The following is a 24,470-nucleotide window of genomic DNA, read 5'->3' as shown; positions in this document are numbered from 1 at the left end:
AGAGTCCCTTTGTGTCATCACGCGTTCCGTCCATACATGCGCTGTTGGTGGCGCCTCACTGTTGTAATTTGTTTGAGCTGGATCTCAGTCACGTCCTGACCTTGTGCTTGGGGGATCAGCCACTTGTGTTGCTTCACGGGGAAGTTTCCTCTCAGCCCTTTCCCTGCACTTTCTGTTTAAGAAATTGGGGGAAGGCCCTGTGGCATAGCGGTTAAAATTTTAGTGTGCTCTGCTTCAGCGGCTCAGGTTCACGGGTTCAGATCCCAGGCATGGACCTACATCACTTGTCAGCCATGCTGTGGTGGCTTCCCACATACAAAGTAGAGGAAGATTGGCACAGATGTTAGCTCAGGGCGAATCTTCCTCAGAAAAAAAAAAAAGAGGAAGATAAGTGACAGATGTAAGCTCAGGGCGAATCTTCCTCGGCACACAAAAAGAATTGGGCTGTGCATTATTCACTATAGCCAAGAAGTGGAAGCAACCTAAGTGTCCCTCGACTGACGATTGGATCAAGAAGATGTGGTATATATATACAATGGAATACTACTCAGCCATAAAAAAAGACAAAATTGTCCCATTTGCAACAACATGGATGGGCCTGGTGGGTATTATGTTAAGTGAAGTAAGCCAGAAGGAGAAAGACAAGCACTGTATGATCTCACTCATGTGTGGAATATAAACCAACACATGGACAGAGAAAACTGTATTGTGGTTACAGGGGCAGTGGGGGTGGGGGGTGGGCACAAGGGGTGAAGGGAGACATATGTGGTGATGGACAAACAAAAATGTACAACCCAAAATTTTACAATGTAAAAAAAATCAATAAAAAAAAAAATTGGGCTGTGTGTCCTGTAGACTTTCTGGTCTTGTGGGATGCATCCCTGTGGTGTCATTTAACATGTTCCTCTGTCCTCGTATTTGTTGAAAAGTGGTAGTTAGATCTAGAGGCCTGTAAGATTCAGGGGTTGGGTTTGGTTTGGTTTGGTTTTGGTTGGGTGGGGGGGGTGGACTTCAGAGGTGGTGTGTGTGTTCATCCAGCAGGGGCACATGACGCCCGCTGTCCCTTGCTCTGTGATGTCAACACTCACTGAGGCATCCCGCCCAGAGCTGTTATTCATTGGGGACTGTTGTTGTGGCTGCTTCTGTTTTAACTGAGGCGTGATTTACATGTATTAAGGTAAGTTAAATCTGCAACATCATACATTACATCTATGTATGCATCTGTGTAACAGGCACCGCCCAGATGAAGAGAGAGTGTTGTCATCACCCACAGTGCTCTCTCGTGCCCTCTCACATCAGTGCCCCATCCCCACCCTCCAGAGGTCATATTAGCCTGGCTTCTGTCACCACCGGTTACTCTCGCACGTTCTTCATGTAAGTGGACTCGACAGGGTGTACCATTGCTGCTTTTAGTTCATCATGCAATGTTAAGGTTTATTCTTGCATCGCATCAGTTGTCATTTGTTCTTGTTGTATGGCATGTTGTATTTCAGTGCATGAAAGTGTCACGGTTTGTTTATCTGTTCTGCTGATGAAGGATGCTGGGTTGTCTCCCGTTGGGGGATACAGGCACACCTTGCTTTATTGTGTTTTGCACATACTGTGTCTTTCACAAGACCCTCCACCAGCAAAAAGATTATGACTTGTAGAAGGCTCAGATGATGGTTAGCATTTTTTAGCAGTAAAGTATTTTTTTAATTTTTTTATTTTATTGAGGTCATAATGGTTTATAACATTGTGTGATTTCAGGTATACGTTATTATATATCAGTTTCTGTATAGATTGCATCATGCCCACCACCAATAGTCTAGTTTTTATCCGTCACCATACGTATGTGCCCCTTTACCCTTTCACCCACCCCACAACCTCCTGCCCCTTTGGAAACCACTAATCTCTTCTCTTTATCCCTGTATTTGTTTATCTTCCACATAGGAGACAAATGATATGGTGTTTGTCTTTCTCTGTCTGGCTTATTTTGCTTACCATAATATTCTCAAGGTCCATCCATGTTGTTGCAAATGGGACGATTTTGTCTTTTTTTATGGCTGAGTAGTATTCCATTGTATATATATATACCACATCTTCTTTATCTATTCATCAGTTGATGGGCGTTTGGGTTGCTTCCATGTCTTGGTTTGGAAGCAATAAAGTATTTTTAATTAAGGTATGTACATTGTTTTTTTTTAGACATAATGCTATTGCATACTTAATAGACTATAGTGTAAACATAACTTTTATATGCACTGGGGAACTAAAAAATTCATGACTCCCTTTATTGTGGTATTTGCTTTTTTTTTTTTTTTTTAATTTATTTACTTATTTAGTGTGTGTGTGTGAGGAAGATCACCTGAGCTAACATCCATGCCAATCCTCCTCGTTTTTTTGCTGGGCAAGACTGGCAGTGAGCTAACATCCGTGCCATCTTTCTCCACTGTATATGGGACGCCACCACAGCATGGCCCGACAAGTGGTGTGTCGGTGTGCGCCCGGGATCCGAACCCGGGCCGCCAGCAGCGGAGCGCATGCACTTAACCGCTACGCCATGGGGCCGGCCCCGTGGTATTTGCTTTATTGTGGTGTTCTGGAACCCAACCCATAATATCTCCAAGGTGTGCCTGTATTATGCATAAAGCTCCATAAACATTCTCATAAAGATCTTTCTGTGGACGTTTCTCTTAGATCTGTACCTACTGGTGCTAGACATCCACTGGGCTGGACATGTATTTAGTTTTGGTTGAAACTGCCCGAGTTCTCCAAAGTAGTTGCGTGTTTTATCCTCCCACCAGCAGGATGAGAGTGCTGACTTCTCTCCATCCTTACCCACACTGAGTGTTGTCAGTCTCGTTAATCTGAGTCCTGTTGGTGGGTGTGTTGTGTGTGTGTGTGTGTGTGTGTGTGTGTGTGTGTGTGCTTTCATTTCCTTTTATTGGGGTGTCGTGTACGTGGAGTGAACGCACGTGGTTTAGTGTGTTCTCATGAGTACACCTGTGTAATGTGCACCAGGTGGGATATAAACATTCCCCTCCCCCTGTTCTTTCATGACTCCCTCCAGTCAGTCACCCACTAGAGGCACCAGCTCCTCTGAGTTGATGACCCTGCTGGTCAGTTTATAGTTAGTTCTTGAACCTCGCATGGACGGGGTCCTCATGCTCATCTGCTTCTTTCACTGAGCACAGCATTTTTGAGATTTACTCAGGCTGCCTCTGTCAGTGGCTGGCCGACCACCAGGGGTCCCATTGTGCTCACCTCCTGAAAGGGGTTTGCAGCTCCTCTTTCTCTGGGAGAGTTTGTGTAAGGCTGGAACTAGTCTTTACTGCAGCGTTTAGTAGAATTTACCATTGACGTCATCTAGGCTGGGCCTTTCTGGGAAGGTTTTAAATTAAGGATTCAGTTTCTTTAATAGACGCAGGACTTCTAATATTTTCTATTTTGTTTCTTGTGTTGGTTTTGGTAAGTTTTTGTTTTTAAAGGTAATTGTCCATGTTGTCAATTTGTCAAATTAGTTGGCATAAAGTAGTTTATAATTTCTCATTATTCTTTCACTGTCTCTAGGATCTGTAGTGATGTCTCCTTTCACTGTCTGATTATGTTTAGTATATGTTTTCACTCTTTTTTCTTGATCACTCTTGTTTTAGAGGTTTATCAATTTTATTCATCTTTTCAAAGAAACCAGCTTTGATGTTGATTTTCTCTAATGCATCTGTGCTTTCTATTCCATTAACTGCTGTTCTTTATTATTTCCTTCCTTTATCTTCATGATGCATCATTACTACTGTTGCTTTAAACAATCAGGAGTCCTTAAGTTTTAATATAATTACCTACGTGTTTCCTTCTCTGGCACTCTTTGTATGTTCCTCAGATCTGTGCTTCCGTTATCCTGAAGAACTTCTCATAGTTCTTGTAGTGACAAATTCACTCTGCTGATGACAAATTCTCTCAGCTTGTTTCACTGAAAATTTTATTGCATCTTCCTTTTTTAAAAAACAGTTCTATTGAGATGTAATTCACATGCCATAAAATTCACCTATTGTAAATGATTCAGCAATTTTTAGTAAATTTATAGAGGTATTCAACCATTATCTGAATCCCTGCTACCACACCCAGCTCTGGCAACCACTGTCTGCCTCTGTTTCTGTAGATTTCCCCTTTCCAGACATTGCATATGAATGGAATTGTGTAATATGTAGTCTTTTGTGTCTGGCTTCTTTTGTTCTGCAAAACGTCTTTGAGTTTCATCCACGTTGTAGCCTGTGTACCAGTCATTTGTTCCTCATAGCGTCACATCATACCGGGTACCACATTTGTCCACCCATTCACCATTTGATGGGTACTGGCTCATTCCCAGTTTTTGTCTGTTAAGAATAATGCTGCCATGAACATTTGCACACAAATCCTGTGTGGACGTGTTTTCGTTTACCTTATGTAGACGTGTAGGAATAGAATAGCTGGGTTGTATGTAAGTTTATATTTAATGTTTTAAGAAACTGCCAAGCCATTTTCCAAAGTGGCTGTAATTTTTGAATTCTCACCAGCAGTATACGAGGGTTCCAGTTTCTCCACGTCTTCACCAACACTTGTTTACTGGTTTTTTAATTATTATTATAGTCATTCTAGTAGATATGACGTGGTATCTCATTGTGGTTTCAATTTGCATTTCCTTGATCGCTAATGATGTTGAGCGTTTTACAGGGTCTTATTTGCATGCATTTATCTTCTTTGGTGAACTGTCTATTCAGATCTATTCAGTCTTTTAAATTGTATTGTCTTCTTATTGAGTTGTAAGCATTCTTTATATATTCTAGATCAGATACAAGGTTTGCAGATATTTTCTCCCTGTCTGGCTTGTCTTTTCATTTTCTTAATGGTATTTTTTTGAAACACACATTTTTAATTTCGATGAAATCCATTTTATCAATTTTTTGATTTCGTAGATCATGCTTTTGGTTTCATATCTGAGAAATCTTTGCTTAACCAAAGGTCATGAAGATTTTCTCCTATGTTTTTTCCTAGAAGTTTTATAGTTTTAGCTCATACATTCAGGTTTCTGATCCACTTTGGGTTAATTTTCCTGTATGGTGAGGTAAGGGTCTAAAAATCGTCTTTTGCATGTGGATATTCAGTTGTCTCAGCACTGTTTGTTTGTTGTTCCTTTCTTGCATTGAGGTTACTTGGCTCCTTTGTCAAAAATCAATTGGCCCTCAGTGTATTGGTTTATTTCTGGACCCTCATCTGTTCTGTTGATCCGTGTGTCTGATCTTACACCAGGATCACACTGCGTTGATCACTGTTGCTTTAGAGTAAGTTCTGGAGTTGGGAGGTGTGAGTCCTCCACCTTTATTCTTCCTTTTCACATTTATTTCAGCTCTTCTGGGTTCCTTGCATTTCCTTGTAAATTGTAGGGTCAGTTTGTCAATTTCTGCAAACTAGAGCTTGCTGGAGTTTGGGGAGGAATACATTAAAGCTATAGCTCAGTTTGGGGAGAGTTGCCATCTTAGCAATACTGAGTCTTCTGATATGAGCATGGACTCTCTCTCCATTAATTTAGCTCTGCTCTCTCCCTTTTCCAGGACCACAGTCAGAACATGTCAGATTGTTTCCTGTTGTCCACACGTGGCACACTCTATTCCTTTTTCTCTTCTTTCGTGTCTCCACTTCAGTTTAGATCATTTCCGTTGACTCGTGTTTGACTTCTTTTATCTTTTCTTCTGCTGTGTCTAGTCTGTGAAGTCTGTTCAATGAACTGTTTGTTTCAAATAATATATTTTCCAGTTTTATAATGGTTCTTTTTTGCAATTCCACTCCTCTGACGAAATCCTTCATTTTCCCTCATTTTGTTCATCTTTTCTTCTAAATTCCTTAGTCTGTTTATTGTAATTATTTTAAATTACTTGTCTGGTAATTCCTACATCTGGGTCTTCTGAGGATCTGCTTCTGTTGACTTTTTTTTCTTAGTTATTAGCCACATTTTTCTGTTTCTTTACATGCTTTGTAATTTTTGGGGGGGGGGTGCCAGTCATTGTCTTGAAAAGAATAACATTATTTTCCCCCAGAGAGGTGCCCTTTCCTCTGTCTGGTAGCTAAGGTGAGGAGCTAGTGACTCCTATCCAGTTAGGAGCTGGGCCAGGCTGGGCTGGGCTGGAGTGTTTGTTTCCGTTCACCCAGGTCTCAGATGCCATCAGGGCGAGATCTGTCTGTGTGCAACGTACTGAATGCCCAGCGCTGTGAGCTCTGCTCTGCATCCAGCTGTGGGCTTGAACGGTGGCACTGTGGTGAAGAGAGCCACAGAGTGAGCATAACAGGCCAGCTTTTCTTGAAGATTAGGGGTAACACAAGCACTTTAACTGGTGAGAAACTTGAAGCATCTTTATATTAAAACAAGAATCATCTTTTATGGTGTAAAATATAAAATTCCTGTGACTTTTTGTAATAAAATAGAAGATATCATCCATTTGCCATCATTCATGCCTGTCTGTGCCAGGCAGTGTGCTGACTCTCAGGCTCACAGGGGGCCCTGTGGGAGACCCAGGGTGCCACATCTCTCCCCACGGCAAATCCGAGGCCAGAACTTTGTCCCTGCTCTTCTCCCTGAATCCCCTCCCTCCTCACAGCTTACCCCTGAGCCCGGGCATGAATGTCCCCTGGCACAGGGTGACTTCCGTGGGAATGGCCAGAGGCTTGTGTCACCCTGTAAAAGTGAGACGTCCTTTTAGGTGGGAGCTGCTTACAAAGGCTTTAATGCTTAAGGAAAGGAGAGGCTTCCGTTAAGAACACTGTTTCTGGAGCTGAGGTGTCACACACATTTGCGTGTGTGTTTAGTTCTAATCTTTTTGCTGTATGCTTCCTTTTCTTTTTTTAGGTTTGGGAAAAGTTCTTAAGTTCTGAAACTCCACGGATTAATGTGTTTATGGCAGTGCCTACAATATATACCAAGCTGATGGAGTATTATGACAAACATTTCACCAAGCCTCATGTCCAGGATTTCGTGCGTGCAGTTTGTGAAGAAAAAATTAGGTAAATGAAAACAGTCCATCTTCCCATCCAGAAAGTCTTAAAGATCAGCCAGTATAACTTATTTTTAATAAATCGGTTGTACTGAGTTTTGAGTGTTTTCCATTGCCTTTAAAATCTATATCTGCATATCATGTCTACCGGTTGATGTTCTGTGTTTGTATTCCCTGTACATCTGTCTGTCTTCCATATCTGTATCTGGTCCATCCCTCTCTCTATCTCTGTGTATATCTGCATTCTATCTCTCTATCTACATTCAGTCTCTCTGTCTGTCTGTCTCTCTGCCTCTGTCTGTCTGTTATGTGGTTGAGTCTGAAGGACGAGGGTTAGGACAGTGAACTGACCTTCTTGCTCCCATCCTTTCTGACCCCACAGCTTTCCCCCCGACCTGCACTGTATCGTTTCTCTCCACCGTGGTCTGTGGCTCCTAGAGCCCTCCGTGCCTGGACCCCATCACCCCTGACCTGACCACTCCTCAATCCCGTACACTCTTCCTGACAGAGAAGCGCTGAATATTTTGGGTCCTTCTGTAGCAGCAAGTTGCTCTGCATTCTCTTGTAAACTGTAGATACGGCACGTTCTCTTCCTGCTCATTAGTGGAGTGTGATCCTCTCAGAGAGTGCACACCCCAGTGAGTAGCTTGGTGAGTTTTCACAGGCCCAACAACAAGTGTACCAGAAAGACATGACAAGTTGTCTGTGGCAAGCACAGCCTTTCACACCACAGTGAGTGAGCTGCTAGAAAATGTGCATTTAGGCTTCTCAGTGTGTTTGTGTGTGGGCATCTGTGGCCTCTGCACCGCTCCTTGCTTCTGATTCCTTGTCCTTCCAAAGAGCACATGAGGGCACCCTGGTTTCCCAGAAAACGTTCTGGATCATCCAAGACAAATATTTGTGGCTGTTGTGATTTTGCTCCACCATTCGTGCTCCTGTGGTGTAAAGACATTACGTTGGAACCAGAACCCTGGTCTGATGGAGCCTACTGCTCATGCCTTCCTGGCCCCCTTCTCGAGGCATCATGGGGTTGGGCCACTGTTGATGGGGGTGTCCAGTGTGCAGGAGTGGGATTAGTACCACGTTCTACCCAAAGTAAAGAACCAAGGGCAAGACTGAAATCAGAGAGAGGAAGTCAGGGTGACTCCTGGGTGACAGAGGCCCTCAGACTCACCAGTGCGGGCTCATGGTGGGGAGGGTCCCCGTGAGCTGTACACCCTTGTGGGGAAGGCAGTGGTGGTTGCTCTCCGGCTCCAACCAGAAACAGAAGCGTCTTCCTTTCTACACGTAATGCTGAAGTGACACTGTGTACGCCAAGGCAGAGAGGAGCTCGCAGTGTTACACAATGGCATCGCACCATTGTGAGCCCATTAGCACAAGACAGTGTGAAGACCTCTACGTGTGTCCCTCAGCTGCACTGCCTCCTTTCTCTGCCCCACCTACTCCTCAGACCTGGTATCATTTTATCCATAAAATAAATTCTGTCGTCATCTTAGTATTATTATTGCTGTTATTTAGCATTGTTTGTGAATAGCATATTAATTATTTGCAAATAGTACCACCAAAGACCTTAAAATTATTTTTTTCTTTTACCTTGATTACCCATTCCTTTTGAAGACCTATTTATATTCTAAAATATGCCCAACAAATTCTTCTCAAAGAACAAAGTTAAATTTTGGCCGTAACTACAGTTTTTGTTGTGAATGTTAGAATAGTGATGTTGGATGAAGGATGCTCCACAGTGCCTGTTCTTTATTGTACTGAAGAAATGGTATCATGTCTGAGAAGCTAAGGCTGCCTCTGGTTGTGCTGGGTAGGTTGATGGTTTCGGGATCGGCCGCCCTGCCCCTTCCTGTGCTGGAGAAGTGGAAGAACATCACAGGCCACACTCTGCTGGAGAGGTACGGGATGACGGAGATCGGCATGGCCCTGTCCAACCCCCTGACTGCAGCCCGCCTGCCAGGTACGAGCAGTGCCCACAGCTGTGTCCTGTCCCTCTGCTCTGAGCCGCTCAGGTGGGCCAGTCTGTGGAGGATGCTGCCCTGCGGACCAGGGGAGCCTTCTTGGGATGCTGGCCAGGCAGCCACAGCCTGTCATCTCTGGGCAGTCACTTTGCTGTCAAGTGGCTGGTCACGTACTGTGTCCTTGTGTCCTTCCCTGGTGACCTGGGGGAACGAGTGGGAAGAGTGGGAGCCAGCAGAAGCTGTGTGCTCAGCAGACTGCCTCCTAGGGCTGAGTGCTGCTCACGTCCAGACCACAGCGGCCATTGGCGAGAGCCTCCCATCCAGGCGCCCTGAGCCACTCAAGGCTGGTGGCAGCAGGAGAGATGGCGGGCATGGATGCAAGGGTTGGGGGGACCCTCCCCCTGTGCTTAGTGACCTGCATGCATCTAGATGCTGCTCTAGACAGGAGTTCCTGAACTTTGGTCTTCCTGTCCAGCCTTCTCCAGGACGTTCCACTCTGACTTCCACTTAAACAGACTTCCCGTCCTGGGTCCTTAACAGGGCATCTGAGAGCAGAGCCCGAGGCCTGAGATGGGAATGTGTTCTGTGTTGTTCCCAGCCCTTCTCTGGTCCTCACAATGAGTCCCCTCCAGTTTGTCCAAAGCACAAGAGATAGCTCAGTTAGAGGTAAAATAATTCTGTATCTGTAATTATATCTGTGCATCCATTTATCTTACACAAACACTAAAATTCACTCTTCCCATGTTCAGTTCTGTGAGTTTTCAAAAACGTGTGGTCATGTAGCCACCATCACATCAGGATATAGAAGGGCTTAATCGCTGCAAAACTTCCCCCTTTTTGTGGTCAGCACCTCCTCCACCCCAGGGCCAGGCCAGCACTTTCCTGCTTTCTCTTCCCATGGTTGTGCTTCTGGAATGTCATACAAATGAATCCTACAGGACGTGGCCTTTTGGGTCTGGCTGCTCTCACTCAGCAGGACGTGTCTGAGACTCGTCCGTGTCGTCACGTGTTGCTTTCCATTGGTAAGTAGGATTCTATGGTGTGGACGAGCCACCATTTGTTAACCTGTTCGTCAGCCAAAGGACATTGGGTTGCATCTAGTTTTGGACATTCACCAGTAGAGCTGACGTAAATGTTCATGTGAAAGCTTTTGTGTGAACGTGTCTTTATTTCTTGTGAGTAAACACCTAGGAGTGGGATTACTGGGTCAGAAGGAGGGTGTGTGCTTAACTTTCTGAGAAGCTGCCAGACTGTCTCCAGAAGAGTTCCTGGTGTAGGGATGGTCTTATCCCATGGACAGAAGATGAGGCTGAGGCTGTGAGGAACCACATAACCTGCCCAATGCCACATGGCTGTAAGTGATGAAGCAGACATTTGCACCTTTAGATGGGGACACCCACTTTGCCAGGGGCACAGTAGCACAGCAGATGGCCCAATTTGGAGGAAGAGAGAGGGGGCAAAAAGATGGACAGGGAACCTTCTGGGTCTTAATTACAATAGCAAACACAAGGCTGAGAAGCCAAGACCAGGAGCCGGAACAGGATAGAGCAAGCAAAGGGCGATGTGTTGACTGTCTGGGGGATTGAGATGGGGACTGTCTGTGCCTACGGGAAGGAGACACAGGTGCCATCTGCAGGCAGGTGTTAAAGTGCAAGTCAGAGGCCCAGAGGCCCAGCTGGGGGCTCACCCTCGGATGGTGGAGGCAGAATCCCCAGGTGAGCCAGGAAAGCAGCTGCCCTGGACAGAGGTACCTCGAGAGGGTCCCTGGCTGACCCAGCCACCTCCAGCTCCCTCTGAGGAAGGCAGGACCCAAGGACCCTGAAACGCAAGGTTTATTAGGTGAGAAATTCAAGTGCAGAAATTCTTGGATCTTAAATTATGGCTTCAGCTCATATTCAGGCCTCAAAGACAGTGTGTGGAACATCAGAATGCGGGCTGGGTGTGGTCTCCTGTATACCAGAGTCAGACATCTGTGGTTTGTTTCTTGTCTGTGAAGCAGGCCTCTAACAGTCGAGCACACTGCCAGTTCCTTGGTGTGGAAAAAAGTAGCCCGCAACATTAAATTCAGGAGAGCTACATGAAAATCCCTCATGTACAATCTCTGAGCGTCGGTTCTGGAGAAATCAGCCTGAGGAGCTTCTCTGGGCGCCTTCAAGTCTTCTCTGTACACCTCGACTCCTGGGCTGGGGCTCATTCCAGCCAGAGGCTCTGGACTCACGTTGGAGCCCGGCCTGTGTCCCTTTCGCACTCAGGACACAGCCATGCTGCCCTCCCTGGGCCCTCCCATGCCTGCTCCCTGTGTGGAGGTCGTTTCTGGCAGTCCCTTCCTCCTGCTGCCTGCACAACCTCTGAGCGTTACTCCTACCATCCTCCAGACGACCACCAGGATTCATTTAAAGTTTCTCGAAACCTGGTGGGGGTGTGGAAGGGCAAGGTTGTCCTCAGAGGAGGGCACACTGCGTGAGGGAGGGACATTGCCATGCGCTGAGCTGAGTGGGATCCTCCGATCTTTCATTCCCTGCATCCCTCAGTGGTTATTGTGCAGGGAGATGAATAATTCATGGCCGAGCGCTGCTGGGCCTAATCATGCTCTAATTGGGGGTTGAGATCAGAGGCACTAATAGCTCCTGCAGCGGCACTCCTTGGGGCGTTGACAGGAGCTCCAGGACCTTATCGGCCTGTTTCCATTCTCTTGGGACCAGCTACAGAACATCCTGGCTCCCCAGACACTGGACGGAGCCGCAGGCCAATTAAAGTTATCTGGGAAGAGCTGACAACTGTTTTAAAGAGAGGCAGAAGAATGACATGCCACTTCTGACTGTGGCCAGGACTGTCACCCAGGTGGAGGCTAGGAGTGCTGCACTGTCCACATGGGTGCAGGAGGGGACGCTGTCCACGTCGGTGCCGGGGGGCGGGGCACTGCCCGCATTGGTGCGGGAGGTGGTGCTGTCCACATGGGTGCTAGGAGGGAGCACTGTCCACATGGACCATAGGAGGATGGCTGCTGCCCGGTTGACCATGCTCTGCCCCAGCCAGCTCGGGGGTGGAGTGGGGGTGTTTTAGAGCTCCGTGGCTGCCCCTCCCCTGGCTGCAGTCTCCTCACATGGACCTCACTTTAATGGATGACAGGTCAAGTCATTGTCTCTGCCTGGAGATTTTAACTCTATTGTGTTTGTGATGCTATAATTAATTAAGATTCTGTCAGCACTTCCATTATAGATTTTCTTAACGGTTTATAACTTGCACTGTCGAGAGGGGAGGAAAGGCCTTACTGAGCAGGGCAGAGAGAGGCTGGAGCCCAGGAGGGAAAGGAGAAATCAGTGGATTGAAAGGTGGGAAAGCAGGTGGTGTTGCGGGAGGCTGCTGGTCCCTCTTCTGATAAGAAATATATATCTGGTCTTCATCCCTGTTCCTGGGATAGAGCTCCTAAAACCCTTATCCTAGGTGATCAAGATGTCTTTTGTTAATTGATGACAAGCCCCTTCCACCATACCTGAGTCTGTGTTAATGAGATGACTTTGGAAAACCCCTATGGAGCGGGGCTGCTTGCCAGGAGAACCAGCCAAGTGATTAGAGGTTGGAACTTTCAGCCCCACCCTTCCCACCTCTGGGGAGGGGACACGGGTGGCAGTCGAATTGATCACCAATGGGTAATGATTTACTCAATCGTGCCCACGGAATGGAGCCTCCATAAAACGCTGAACATGCTGGTGGACATGTGGAGGTGCCAGGAGGGTGGTAACTAGAGAGTGTGGAAGCTCAGAGACCCTTCCCCATACCTCGCCCTAGGCGTCCCTTCCATCTGCTGCTCCTGAGTCGTGTCCTTTGTAGTGAACTGGTGATCTAGGAAGTCAACTGTTTCCTGGGTTCTGTGAGCCGCTCTGGTGGATTATTGACCCCTAGGAGGGGGTCGTGGGAACCTCTGATTTGTAGCCAAGTCAGACAGAAGTGTGGGTGACTTGGAGACACACCACTTGTGACTGGCATCTTGAGGGGGGCTGGCAGCCTTATGGGACGGAGCCCTGAACCTTCTCCACACACTCTCCAACAGCCATTGCAGGTGGTCAGATGGCCTGGGGCAACCACATGCCTCCCCTGCCTTGGGGCCAGCTGGGAAGATTCCCTGAGGCTCCCTTTGTCCATACACAGCTCCATGGGGTCCAGGGCCTGGAAGGAGCCTCTGCTTCCTTCCTTCTGGGACGGTGAGTGCAGGGTTCACCCTTCAGGCGACGTCACTCTCAAAGAGGGCTCGGGGCTGAGCAGGTGTCACATCGCTGCTGAGACAGGAGCACGGAAGGAAAGGAAAGAAGGGCGGGCTTTACTTCTGTGAGGCAGTCGGTCCTGCTTAAGATTCTGTGCTTGAATTGATGAAGTGCCTCCTGATGGGATCGTCACACTCTGCCTGGTGGCTTAAGGTGTGTTCGTGGAGTTCTTTATCTCTGGCATGTACTTGAAGAAGTCCTATCTGACCAGTCTTGGGAGGTAATAAATCAGTCTACAGTGTCTGATGTTTTCTCGTTATTCACACTAACCAGCCTGCCCAGCACCGCCTCATTTCCTTCAAGCAGAAGAAACCGTCCTCTGGATATGGGTACAGGGCGTTATCAGCCCAGCAGGGCCTACGCAGCCAGGAGGCCGGGGTTGGGGTGGTGTCAGGTCAGGGTGGCCTCAGCCCCACCTTTCACACCTTCTTTCTCTTCTGCACTTTATCTGCCCAATTCCTCCCTTAAACCTTTTGTTCTGTGGCTTTTACACCCACACTTACATCATAAATTATGACCACACACTGTGATCACCAAGGGCTAACACCAAGGTAGCCTGTTGAAGTCTGACCGTAATGTACGAGCAATGGGAGCCACCTGAAGACCTCGGGCCCTGGCCGAGTTGCTCTGTTGGTGGGTCTGTCGGTCCTCATCAGACCGTGAGGTCCAAGGAGGAGCAGTGTAGACAACAGGAGGTAAACCTGTCACCGAACAGAGACCCGCAAGGCAAGGGGCATTGAATCAGGAAAAGATAACAACCTTGAAGTCAACTGGAAACCACATCTAGAGTGTGCAGAGTAGCAGCTGGTCTTCACTGCCCCCAGGGTCCTGCTGACAGGCTTTTGAGGTCAGAGGGCTGGGGTTGGAGCCAACTCCACATTCACAGGCTTGTCCTTGTCTCTGGTCCGCAGTCTTGTCTGCACACTGGAGATGAGACACCCCCACTTCCAGGCTGTCTCGAGTCTTGAGTGTCCTGGCTCCTGTGTTGCTGCTGGCTCCAAGTGGATGTACCACCAAGAAGAGATGGGAGGACTCATGTCCTATGATTCCTTTTGTATGAATGTCCAGAGCAGGCAAATCCACAGACAGAAAGCTGTTTAGTGGTTGCTGGGGGCAGGGGATGGGGAGTGGCTGCTGACGGGCATGGGTTTCCTTCTGAGTGATGAGAATGTTCTGGAACTAGGTGGTGGTGATAGTTCCACAGTGTTGTGAATGTACTAGATGTCACTGAACTGTATACTTTATGATGATTAATTGTATCTTACATGGATTTCACTTTAATTTTAAAAATCTTTGGAAACAAAAATAGAAAAAAGAAGAGAGGATGGGAGGATGCTGGTCCATCTGCTTCCCACCAGGACAGGGACACGTCTTTCTGACCAGAGTTGAGGTGTGAGGGCTCCAGGATGTGGGACAGCAGGGTGCTCCCCCGGATTGTAGGGCCCAGGCCTGGGCCCCAGGACCTCAGATGCAGAAGACAGGTGAGGAGGACAGGACAACACTGGTCCAGCAGAACAAGACTGATGTAACAGACCTTGCAAAGAGTTCGGATCCTGAAATACTGAGCTGATTGTAGAGAGTTTGCTGAGTCAGCTTCCTGAGTGTTCATCCCTGACAAATCCTCACTCATTCCAGTGGTTGAAATAATGGGTCTGAGACCGTGAAGTGAATTCCCACAGATGCTGAGCCTCTGGTCTTGGAACCTCTACCCCGCCTCGCTCCTTTGTTACAGTGGCTGTGGGACACGACTGGGCCTCCTGCCCTCACCTGTGCAGGTCCCGAGTTGGATTGTAAGCTGGCCCCCCACGCTGGGGTGAACACGCTGAACCAACCACGGCCCCTAATAAAGGACTCAGTGTGCTGGCAGTGTCCCCCTGCCATGGGGTCCCTGCTCACCCCCCACCGCCTGCCAGCATCACTTCCTCGGAACCTTCTCTGCCCAGCGTATCTCAGTGCCCTTGCGTCCATGCTGTACTGATCAGCGGGCACTAGAGGAAAAGGAAGCTGTCCCAGTGTCCCTCCTGGGTGCTGAGAGGCGCCCCCGAGACGATTTGAAGGCTCTGGACCATTCAGAGCCAGGCTTCACATGCCATTGGTAGCCATGAGCACTGGCTGCTGCTGCGGCCAGTGCTGCCACCGTGTGCACCATGTGGGCTCCATGCCCTTGGCTCTTGGGTCTTCGCCCATCTGCGCGATGTCCAGGTGGGATCCAGGCACCCCAGGCATGCAGTCCTCACCTTGGGAATCCCTCTGACTCTGTCTCCATTTCTCTCATGTTTCTCCTCTCCTTGCAGGTTCTGTGGGGACCCCGTTGCCAGGTGTTGAGGTGCGCATCGTCTCGGAAAACCCACGGAAGGAGGGCTACCCCTACGTCCTCCACGCAGAAGGAAATGAGGAGGAGACCAAGGTGAGCCTCTCTGTTGTCACCTGGCGGCACGGGGGTCACAGAGGTCACAGAGGTTGAGGTGGAGTCCCCACCACCCTCCTGGACAAGGGAGTTGCTGGCTGGCATTCACTGAGGGTATTGCCTGCCCTTTGGGCAGTGTACAGAGGGGAGCCAAGGCCCAGCTGGGCCTGGACCTCCAGCGCTTGGCCTGGCTTCTCACCAGGCTCCGTCCACTGGGGACGCCGTGAGGTGGGTCATGACAGCCTTGGCTAAGGACAGCCCAATTGAAAACCAAGGTTGTCGTCAGCAGGATCTCGTTAAAAATACTGCACTGGCCAGACCCTGGCGCCCACTCAGGCACAGACTCCCAGGGCAGATGTGTCCAGCTCCAGCAGCCTTGCTGAGGCCCTGCGGGCAGTTCACAGAGCCCTATAGACGAAGGTACCCACTTGTGCTGAAACCACTGGTGGCTTGCTCTCAGTTTCTATTCTTCTAAAATTGATGAAGGTAGAGAGGAAGAAAGGAGCTGGTGTGTTATCTTACTTCCATGAGGGTTTTAGTAGCTGCAGATATGCTGATCGTCAGTGAACGGGAGTCACAAAAGTTTAGGGGTTAGTGGGAAATGGAATTTTGATGTAAAAGGAAGCTATTTCCCCTACAGCTGATGTCCATACTAGACATCGTATGCAATTGATTTCTTTTACCCTGAGAAAGTTTTAAAGGTTGAAAAAGTAGTGGGTCCTCATTTTTGTGTTTTCTTCATGAGCGCTGTCGGCCTGCTCCGTCTCTCCCAGCCCTGCACCTCCTATGGGGCCTCTGTGTCCATACCTGAGACAGGAGGGTCGGCGAGATGGTTGTTGAGCGTTTTCATTCGAGCAAATAGGTGGAACTTGGTGGTTTTAATGTAATTTTATGAACATTTTTAGAGTGATATCAAGAAGTAGGTGTTCTCTTTACCCAAGGAAACTTCGCACCTGGGTCTCCGCACCCAGACCCCAGCCCACGTGGAGGATCTGCCCCCAGCGCCACGCTGAGCTGCTCTCTCAGCCTCTCCTCCTGGATGTGATGGGCCTGCAGACCTGCCCTTGCTCCCCTCCACGGTGTATGGGCCACTTCCATGCTGCCCTCAGGTGGAACCCCCTCCCTCTTCAGGGCGGCCTCAAGGTCCCGAGCTGTGCCCTCACTCCCTGACCGCCCTCTGCCTGGGCTCTTGCCTCTGCCCAGCTGGTCCAGGGCCGTCAGCCACACCCACACCTTGTGGTTCTTTTCTGGCCCTCTGCCTGTGCTCTGCAGCCCCCTCTGCCTCCTTGTGGACTCCTGCTCACACCCAGGTCACTGCCCCAGTGCCCGGAGGTCCAGCCCTCCCTGCAGTGACGGGCTGCCTCCCCCACTGGATTCCCAGCCTGTGTGCTGGGTCAGGGATGGCTGGTGGAGAGCATGGGCTGGAGTGTGGGTTCCAGGGACACACTCTGTCAGGAGGTTCCTAGCAGAGAGGGGAGCGGTTGGGGGGTGTGTGGATCCTTCAGACGCTAGCAGCACAGACGGCCTTGTGGGCTACTGCACTGCCCTCCTCCAGCTGCCGGTCACCTGATGGCTCGGCCTCCTGTGCACCTGTTCTGCTAGAACTGGCAGAGGTGCTGCCAGAGAAGAGGGGTGAGGGCGTCTCCCTCTAAAATTACAATAAAATGTAACTACTTTGCACCTGCAGTGGCAAGCAGTCCCCGCCCCCCCCCCGCACCTCCCTACCCCCGGCTGTTCCTGTTTTAGTCTATAGAGAGCTCCACACTGAAACTCACTTCAGATGGAAGGAGCCGGCAGCCTAGCCCCAGAGCACCTTAATCAGAGAGAAGGGAGCACGTGTTCCACGGGGTGGTGGGGCTCTGGGCAAGCAGGTACCGCCAGCTGAGGGCCTAGGGGCTGTGTAGACGGGAGAGGAGATAAGGGAGTTTTGTCCTCCGTGCAATGTGAGCCCCGTGCAGATGCACCCTGACCATCTAAATATGAAAGTGACAGGTCTGCCCAGTGGCGCAAGCGGTTAAGTGCATGCACTCCACTGTGGCAGCCCGGGGTTCGCCAGTTCGGATCCTGGGCGGGCACCGACGCACTGTTAGTTAAGCCATGCTGTGGCGGCGTCCCATATAAAGTAGAGGAGGATGGGCACGGATGTTAGCCCAGGGCCGGTCTTCCTCAGCAAAAAAGGGGAGGATTGGTGTTGGATGTTAGCTCAGGGCTGGTCCTCCTCGCTAAATAAATAAACAAATAAGTAAGTAAGTGAGGGATCTAGTGCTGTGACACTGTTCTAGAACATTTCCAACTCACTCAAGGGGTCAGTGCGGCAGACAGTCCAGAATGGAGCTGCCTCCATGGCTGCGCAGAGGCTGAAGACGGCTCTATGGGAACAGCACAGCTGCCAGGCCTGTTGGCCACACGGGGGCTATGGTGCACCTGGGCCTCATGTTTGATCCTGCGTGTGAGGCCGTGCTTGTCAGAGGCCCCTGAGTTGGCTGGGACCACTGGCCACGGGAGGGATCCCCCGTGAAGTCCTGGCCGCAGGGACCTGTTCCTCTCTCCCCGTGGTTCTGCGTGAAGGAGCCTCTAGGCAGGAGGACTCAAGGTCTTGGGCATGTTACCTGTAAGGCCTGCATCCCAGCAACAGGGCAGTGCCTCCCTCCTGCATCTCGGTGGCATTTGTCAAAATTTCTCTGTCCTTTAAAGTGGGGCCTCAGAGATATTTTCCCTCCAGGCCCAGGACTTTGTAGCGTGAGAATGGAGCAAGAGTCAGCAGTGACCTGTGTGGGACATCCCATCTGGGCTGCTGCTCTGTGAGCAGGGCTGTTTCTCAGAGCAGATCCCAACTTGGGCTTCCGTGCCTCTGCTTTCCGAAAGCCCATCAGCGCCTCAGTGCGTAGGATGGTCCCCAAGGCTGGGTTAGGCTTGAAGTCGTGAAAACTGCGGGGCCTGGGCCGTCTTGAAGGAAACACGTTTCTGTCCATTTCAGTGACGTGTCGCAGTGGAAACAGGAACTGATGCATCGCCCCGGTGGCGACCTTGATGTGACTGAACGAAGGCGGTGCTGCGGCGTCCATGGGACTGTCGGTGGAGGGACGGCTTCTGGGGTGTTGCAGGAGACCGCGGTCTGCGGTATCCTTACATGGGCTTTGAACGTGTTGCTGACAAGTACTGATGCTGTCTCTGAAAAAGGGATCTGCCCATCAGAGTCCTTCTAGCTCCTGCCTGGTCCGTTAGAAATTCTCAGCACAGTCCAAGCTAGGAAGGACTGATGTTTGTAATGTTTAGAAGTTGGGATAGCTGAAGACAATTTGTTTCAAGGTTTGTTTGTTTTTTTTTTGACTTTTAATTGGAAATAGTTTTAAACTTACAGAAAAGTTACAAAAATAACAGTACAAAGAATGCCTTCCTATCCATCTCCCTTCCCAGAAGCACCTGTTAACCTGGCCCTGCTCTTTTCTACACACAGATTTCCTCTGCGCCATGCCTCATGGCCCTTCACCCGTCACACCCCACAGGGCCAGTGCTCCCCCACATGACCACAGCACAGGATCAGGGTTCACTCATGTGACACCCTTGCAAGCTTACCTTGCCCGCCACCATGGTGTTCCTCCTGTCTGCTGACTCCGTGATATCACATGTGGCATCTTCCCTCTATTGCAGGCTCAGTCTGGGGACAGGTGTCACCTTTCTTGTCATGGTGAGGACAAGTCTTGAACTTGGAAATGCCTCCTTCTTAGCCAGATGGTCACCAGGCCCTTAGACCTGAGCCACAGGTGTGATGTCCACACAGGAGTATTTATCAAAGAGAGGAGGGGCCGGCTGAGCAGGAGTGCACCACATGCTGACAGCAAGCATGGGACACAGAGGTGCGGGGAGGGACCCTTCACTGAGAACCTCCCCAGGGCTGCCTGCAATGGGCACCGTGGCCTCAGCTTCTTCATCCGTTCCTTCCTTTTTTCATCCACCTGGCATGTAGCAAGCCCCCCTCTGGGCTGGGAGACGGGCATCAGCAGTGATGGTGCCCATGGCGGCAAATGGAGTGCAGGGCGAGGGACATGTCCCTCGGGCCTCTGTAGCCTGACAGCTCCTGGGGCTTCTCTGGCCGGAACCTACCACCAAGAATCAGGAGTGAGTGGCGGTGGGGGGCTCCCAGACCTCTGTCTGCCCCACAAAGGGGAGTCTGCAGGGGGGACCGGAGCCCTGTGAGCCCCCAGCTGGGCCAAGCAGTCCTTCCCAGACCGCAGGGAGAGTACCTGTTGGCTCCCACAGGCCCAGCGCAAGGGAGAGAGAGGGGCTCTAGCTGACGGTGTGGGCTCTTGCGTGCCCACATCACCACGTGGCTGTGGAGCAGGGTGATGCCCGAGTCTGGGACGAGCTGTTACAGCTCAGGAGGGCGGTTCCCATGTCCGGGGCACAGGTGGAGCACAGTCTGGTCCTTACGCGGTGTCCCCTAGTGTGTGGTGGCCCCGGCCATGGCCAGTTGGTAACGTGGCCAGTGGCCCCGGGACACTCAGTTATCCCAGCCGTCTTCAGCTCTGCTGCCAGTGCCGAGTCTTGCAACTTGGTCTGGCAGGACTTCAGTTGCTGGAAGAGCAGGCACCCTCCCTGTCCCCCACAGGGGGCCGTTCTCTGGCTCCATCTGAGATGGCTCCACCTTGACGGTTTCCTCTGGCTGCTGTCCCCCTACGGGGCTGGGGTGTCACGCCGCCCACCCCGCAGATCGGGGGCTTTTGCTTACTGCGATGCATCTTTGATGTGCCACAGCTGCCCAGCTGGCTCCCGCCTGGAAACTGCGAGCACGTCGCACGCTGTCTCTTTATTTATTTATTCCTGTTTTTTTCAAATTGCTCACTTAACGTGAGAGCAGACACCAGCCAGCAACAATAGGGTCCATCAATAGATAAATGGCTTCACAGCTGTATGTAGCACACAGGGTAACCAGGCCTTGACAGAATCTTCTCTTGCTGAGGGTGCAGAGACCCGTGTGGGATGTGCACACGGGCTGGAGCTGGAGGGTGGCGGCTGCCAGCTCTACTTGCCTTTATTTCCTCCTTAAAAATTAATTATCTCGTTATTTATCCATATGCAAGCTGTCACCGGACAGCAGCCTGCTCCACTGCCTCTCCCCCCGCGACCACCAGCATCTCCTAGGCTCCCCTCCCGCCCTCTCCCTCGTCACTGCCATCTGTTGTTGCTGCTGCCGTGTGCCGCCAACTGCTGCACGCGACCCACGGTGGGGCAGGGACTGGGGCAGGGGCGCCGCAGGGCTGGACACACTCCGCTCTCGCTGGGGGTGCCGTCCCCACAGAGGCATTCACTTCAGACAGACAGCAGACCGTCCTCGGCCGTCTGTTCCTTTCCTCTTGGTGTGGTGGATTCGCACCTCTTTATGAAGGGCCAGGTAGGAGGCCGCACGACCATAAGTGAGGAATCTTCACCCCGAAAAGCAAGTACAGGGGGCACCCTGACGTGCCAGGTGAATGTCTGCGAGTGCATAACTGCCCTGTGCCTCTCTTCCCGACTGTCAACCAGAGCCTGCCCCGTAAATGCCCTTTAAAGCCACACTCGGGAAATGCAAGGCCAGGAGCTGCCCACCTTCCTCCCCTTGGCTTCATCTCTACGTGGATGACCAGATCCTTCTGGCCTGACTTGTGACCTGAGGCCCAAGCAGCAGGCTGTGCTGAGCTCGGCAACCCTTCATCAGGACACAGCAGGAGTGGGAGCCCACAGCCAAGGAGGGCTTCAGGGGGCCTTCAGGGACAGGGGCTCTGCAGGGGTCCGCCCTCCTCACCCGCTTCCTCCTCGCCCATGGCCGACCTGCCTGGATTCTAGCACCTTCTTCAAGCACGCCCTCCTCCACAGAGGAGTAGAACCTTCCGCTTAGCATGAACTTGTGTCAGAGAATCGGGCAGGTGTGAGGGGTCCCACCTGGGGGCTTTCTATCAGCACCTGCCGCTGACGGAAAGAAGAAGGACAGTGCTGCTGCCAGCAGGTTGTTAGGCCCGTGGGGGCGGCTCAGAGTTGGGGCCACCACCCTGGTCTGTGAAGGGATTCAGGCTGCTTTCGGATGAGGAAGTGCTCGTTCTGTTGGCCACTCTCAGGCCTGGCGCTGGTTATAGTAAAATGGGGTGGCACTCGTGTACAGGTGCGTGTGTCCTCAGTCACACCACGTCCCACATGCCCACAGGTGGGAGTCCCCTGTGAAGACAGCCCAGACTCTTCACTGCAGCGTGGATAGCAGCTGTGGCGTGAGGTCACATGTGATTGCCAGGTGCCCAGGGTCTGGCTGGTGCCGTGTCCCACCTGCACCCGGAGCGTCCTTGGGAACAACCGGGTCCCCCAAGCACGAGGAGTGGGCCTCACTGCCCACCCACCCAGCCCTGCTTCTCGTCCCCAGCAGATGTGGGTTGTTGACTGAGTGCTTCTGAGGAATCAGCAGACACCCCTGAGGGCTCTGGTTCTGCGCGTGATGTGGCGGTCCTGGTGTTAGATTTTAGTCGAAGGCAACGTTTATCGTTACCTATTTCAGACTCTGTCTGTGGTGGTATTGTCCTCCGACTGTTCCTCTCCTCCTGGTTTATCTTCACTCTTGACATCCCCTCATACCCTTGTCTCTAAAATTTACAAATGTCTCCAAAATTAAATTGACCTTATTGTCCCAAGGCCTGTCTGAGGGTTAGTGTTACAGAAACAAATGTGGAACAGGGTTCACTTTTCCCCTCTCCATGAAGGAATGAAAAATGCCATGTCTTTTTTTTTTGGCATAAAGAAAATGACGACATGTCTTAGCTACTTGATACTTGCTGTCAATAAACCAGAGACTTCGGCAAATCTGTACAAACGTTAGGATTCGTGGATGTGTCTGTCTTTATGGGATGAGCCCATGATGGGTAGATTAGGTGAACCTAAGAAGAGGCTCAGATCGAGTGTTGAATGGGGCTGGGCTGTAGGTAAGGAGTCTTGAGGGAATCTAGTTGAAAGAGAGTTGGCTTCAGTTCCAGAAGACCCCGGCTCTCTGCTCTGTGTCTGTGGCCGCAGACCCTGTGTGCTAGCAGCTGCTGTGCTCGGGCGCTGGTCAGTGTGGTGTGGGAAGGGGCAGTGTGACATCTGTGGGCGGTGGGCACCCTTCTCATTCACCAAGTCCAAGTCACCATCTATGGTGAGACACAGCCCAATTTTGCAGGTGCCAATTGTGAAAAAATTCTCCTCAGAATTAATAAAGTTAGTATCTCTTCATTTCATGCAACTTGCCTGGAATAAGATTGTAATTATTTTTTCTGATTGTATGAAATCAGAAAGTGAGGACACGCGCTGGGGGCGGGGCAGGCAGCCCTGTCTGACTTAGTGAGCTCTGGTCCCTGCTTACTGCCCACCGCACAGACCAGCGTGCGTGCGGTCAGCGTGCGCCTGGCCACGGAGAGAAGAGCAGGGCCTGGCTTTTGCTGTGTCTGGACCGTGAGGTCCAGCACAGACGGAGGAATAAAGAGGGCCCACCGACTGCAGGAGCTGGAATGGCCACAGCGGAGTGGGGCGATTCTGTCTGTAAATTCTGTCTGACCTAGACGATACATACACTGCGGGTATCATCTAGGTCCAATCAGGAGACAAACACAGTGATGTGAACAGGTGACGTTTAGTACCAGGAATGCCTGAACTGTAATGGAAGGGTGGCTGTGCGGAGTAGGGGGCCTCTGTAGGGCCCCGGGGCTGGGGCGGACTTTCTTCTTCTGTTGATTCTCACTCAGATGGAACCGAGTTAGAACTGTCTGTTTCTCCCTGCACTTCTCTCAGGTTTTGCTTCATATATGTTGATGCTCTGTCTTTAGGTGTGTAGATGTTTATGATGGTTATATCTTCCTGGTGTATTGAACCTTGTATTAATATATAATGTCCTTCTTTGTCTCTTGTAGCCCTTTTTGATTTAAAGACTATTCTGTCTGATATTAGTATAGCCACCTGCTCTGTTTGGATTACTGTTTGCACAGAGTATTGCTTTCCATCCTGTCACTTTCAGTCCATCTGTGTCTTTGGATCTCGAGTGAGTCTCTCATAGGCAGCATATAGTTGGATCATGTGTTTTTATCCATTCTGCCAATCTCTGTCTTTTGACTGGAGTATTTAACCCATTTACATGTGAAGTAATTTCTGGTAAGCAGGGACTGACTTCCATCAGTGTGCCATTTGTGTTCTAAATGCCCAATACCTTTTTGTCCCTCATTTCCTGCATTACTGTCTTCTTATGTGTTTAGTTGATTTTTTTGTAGCTAAATGTTTTAATTATTCTCTATTTTCCTTTTGTGTGTACTCTATAGCTGTTTTCTTCGTAGTTACCGTGGGTATTACACTTAACATCCTAATGTTATAACACTAATTTGAATTTGTACCAGCTTAACTTCAGTAACACACAAAACTACTCCTTTACAGCTCTGTCCCCACCCCCTCAGTTGTTGATGTCACAAAATTATGTCTTTATACATTGTGTTCCCCCAAACATAGATTAAAAATTCTTTTAAGTTCATTAATCTCCTAAATTATGTAGATAACAAGATTTGGAGTCACAAACCAAAGTTTGTGATACTAATTTTTGCACTAATTGGTTTTTTTTTTTAAATGTGTTAGTCTCTTAAATCATGTAGAAAATAAGAAGTGTGCTTACAAACCATTGTTACGATAATACTAGCTTTTATACTTGCCCATTTATTTACCTTGCCTGAGATCCTTATTTCTCCACATGGTTTCGACTTATTGGCCCACGTCCTTTCATTTCAACCTGCAGGACTCCCTTGAGCATTTCTTCCAGGGCAGGCCTAGTGGTCACCAACTCCCTCAGCTTTTGTTATCAGGG

The 24,470-nt window shown here is 50.0% G+C and overlaps 1 protein-coding gene across 4 annotated transcripts in view; it reads left to right on the top strand.

Annotated features, from left to right (window-relative positions):
• The window catches only part of ACSF3 (acyl-CoA synthetase family member 3), a 79,431-nt gene that overhangs the window by 16,913 nt on the left and 38,048 nt on the right, over window positions 1-24,470 (top strand). For 3 of the 4 annotated variants that reach the window (XM_087419784.1, XM_087419782.1, XM_087419783.1), the window contains exons 4-7: window positions 6,857-7,011; window positions 8,819-8,964; window positions 9,904-9,987; window positions 15,522-15,634. In XM_087419784.1, the coding sequence (XP_087275910.1) occupies window positions 6,857-7,011; window positions 8,819-8,964; window positions 9,904-9,987; window positions 15,522-15,634 (498 nt within the window). The remainder of the gene's footprint in view (window positions 1-6,856; window positions 7,012-8,818; window positions 8,965-9,903; window positions 9,988-15,521; window positions 15,635-24,470) is intronic. The other variant, XM_004437021.3, reaches the window with a different exon arrangement.

The sequence above is a fragment of the Ceratotherium simum genome, chromosome 30, assembly GCF_057802395.1.
Source record: "Ceratotherium simum simum isolate JZ-2026a chromosome 30, ASM5780239v1, whole genome shotgun sequence".
Lineage (NCBI taxonomy): Eukaryota > Metazoa > Chordata > Mammalia > Perissodactyla > Rhinocerotidae > Ceratotherium > Ceratotherium simum.
The sequence above is the reverse complement of the archived record's forward strand: the minus strand, read 5'-3'. Positions and strand labels throughout refer to the sequence as shown.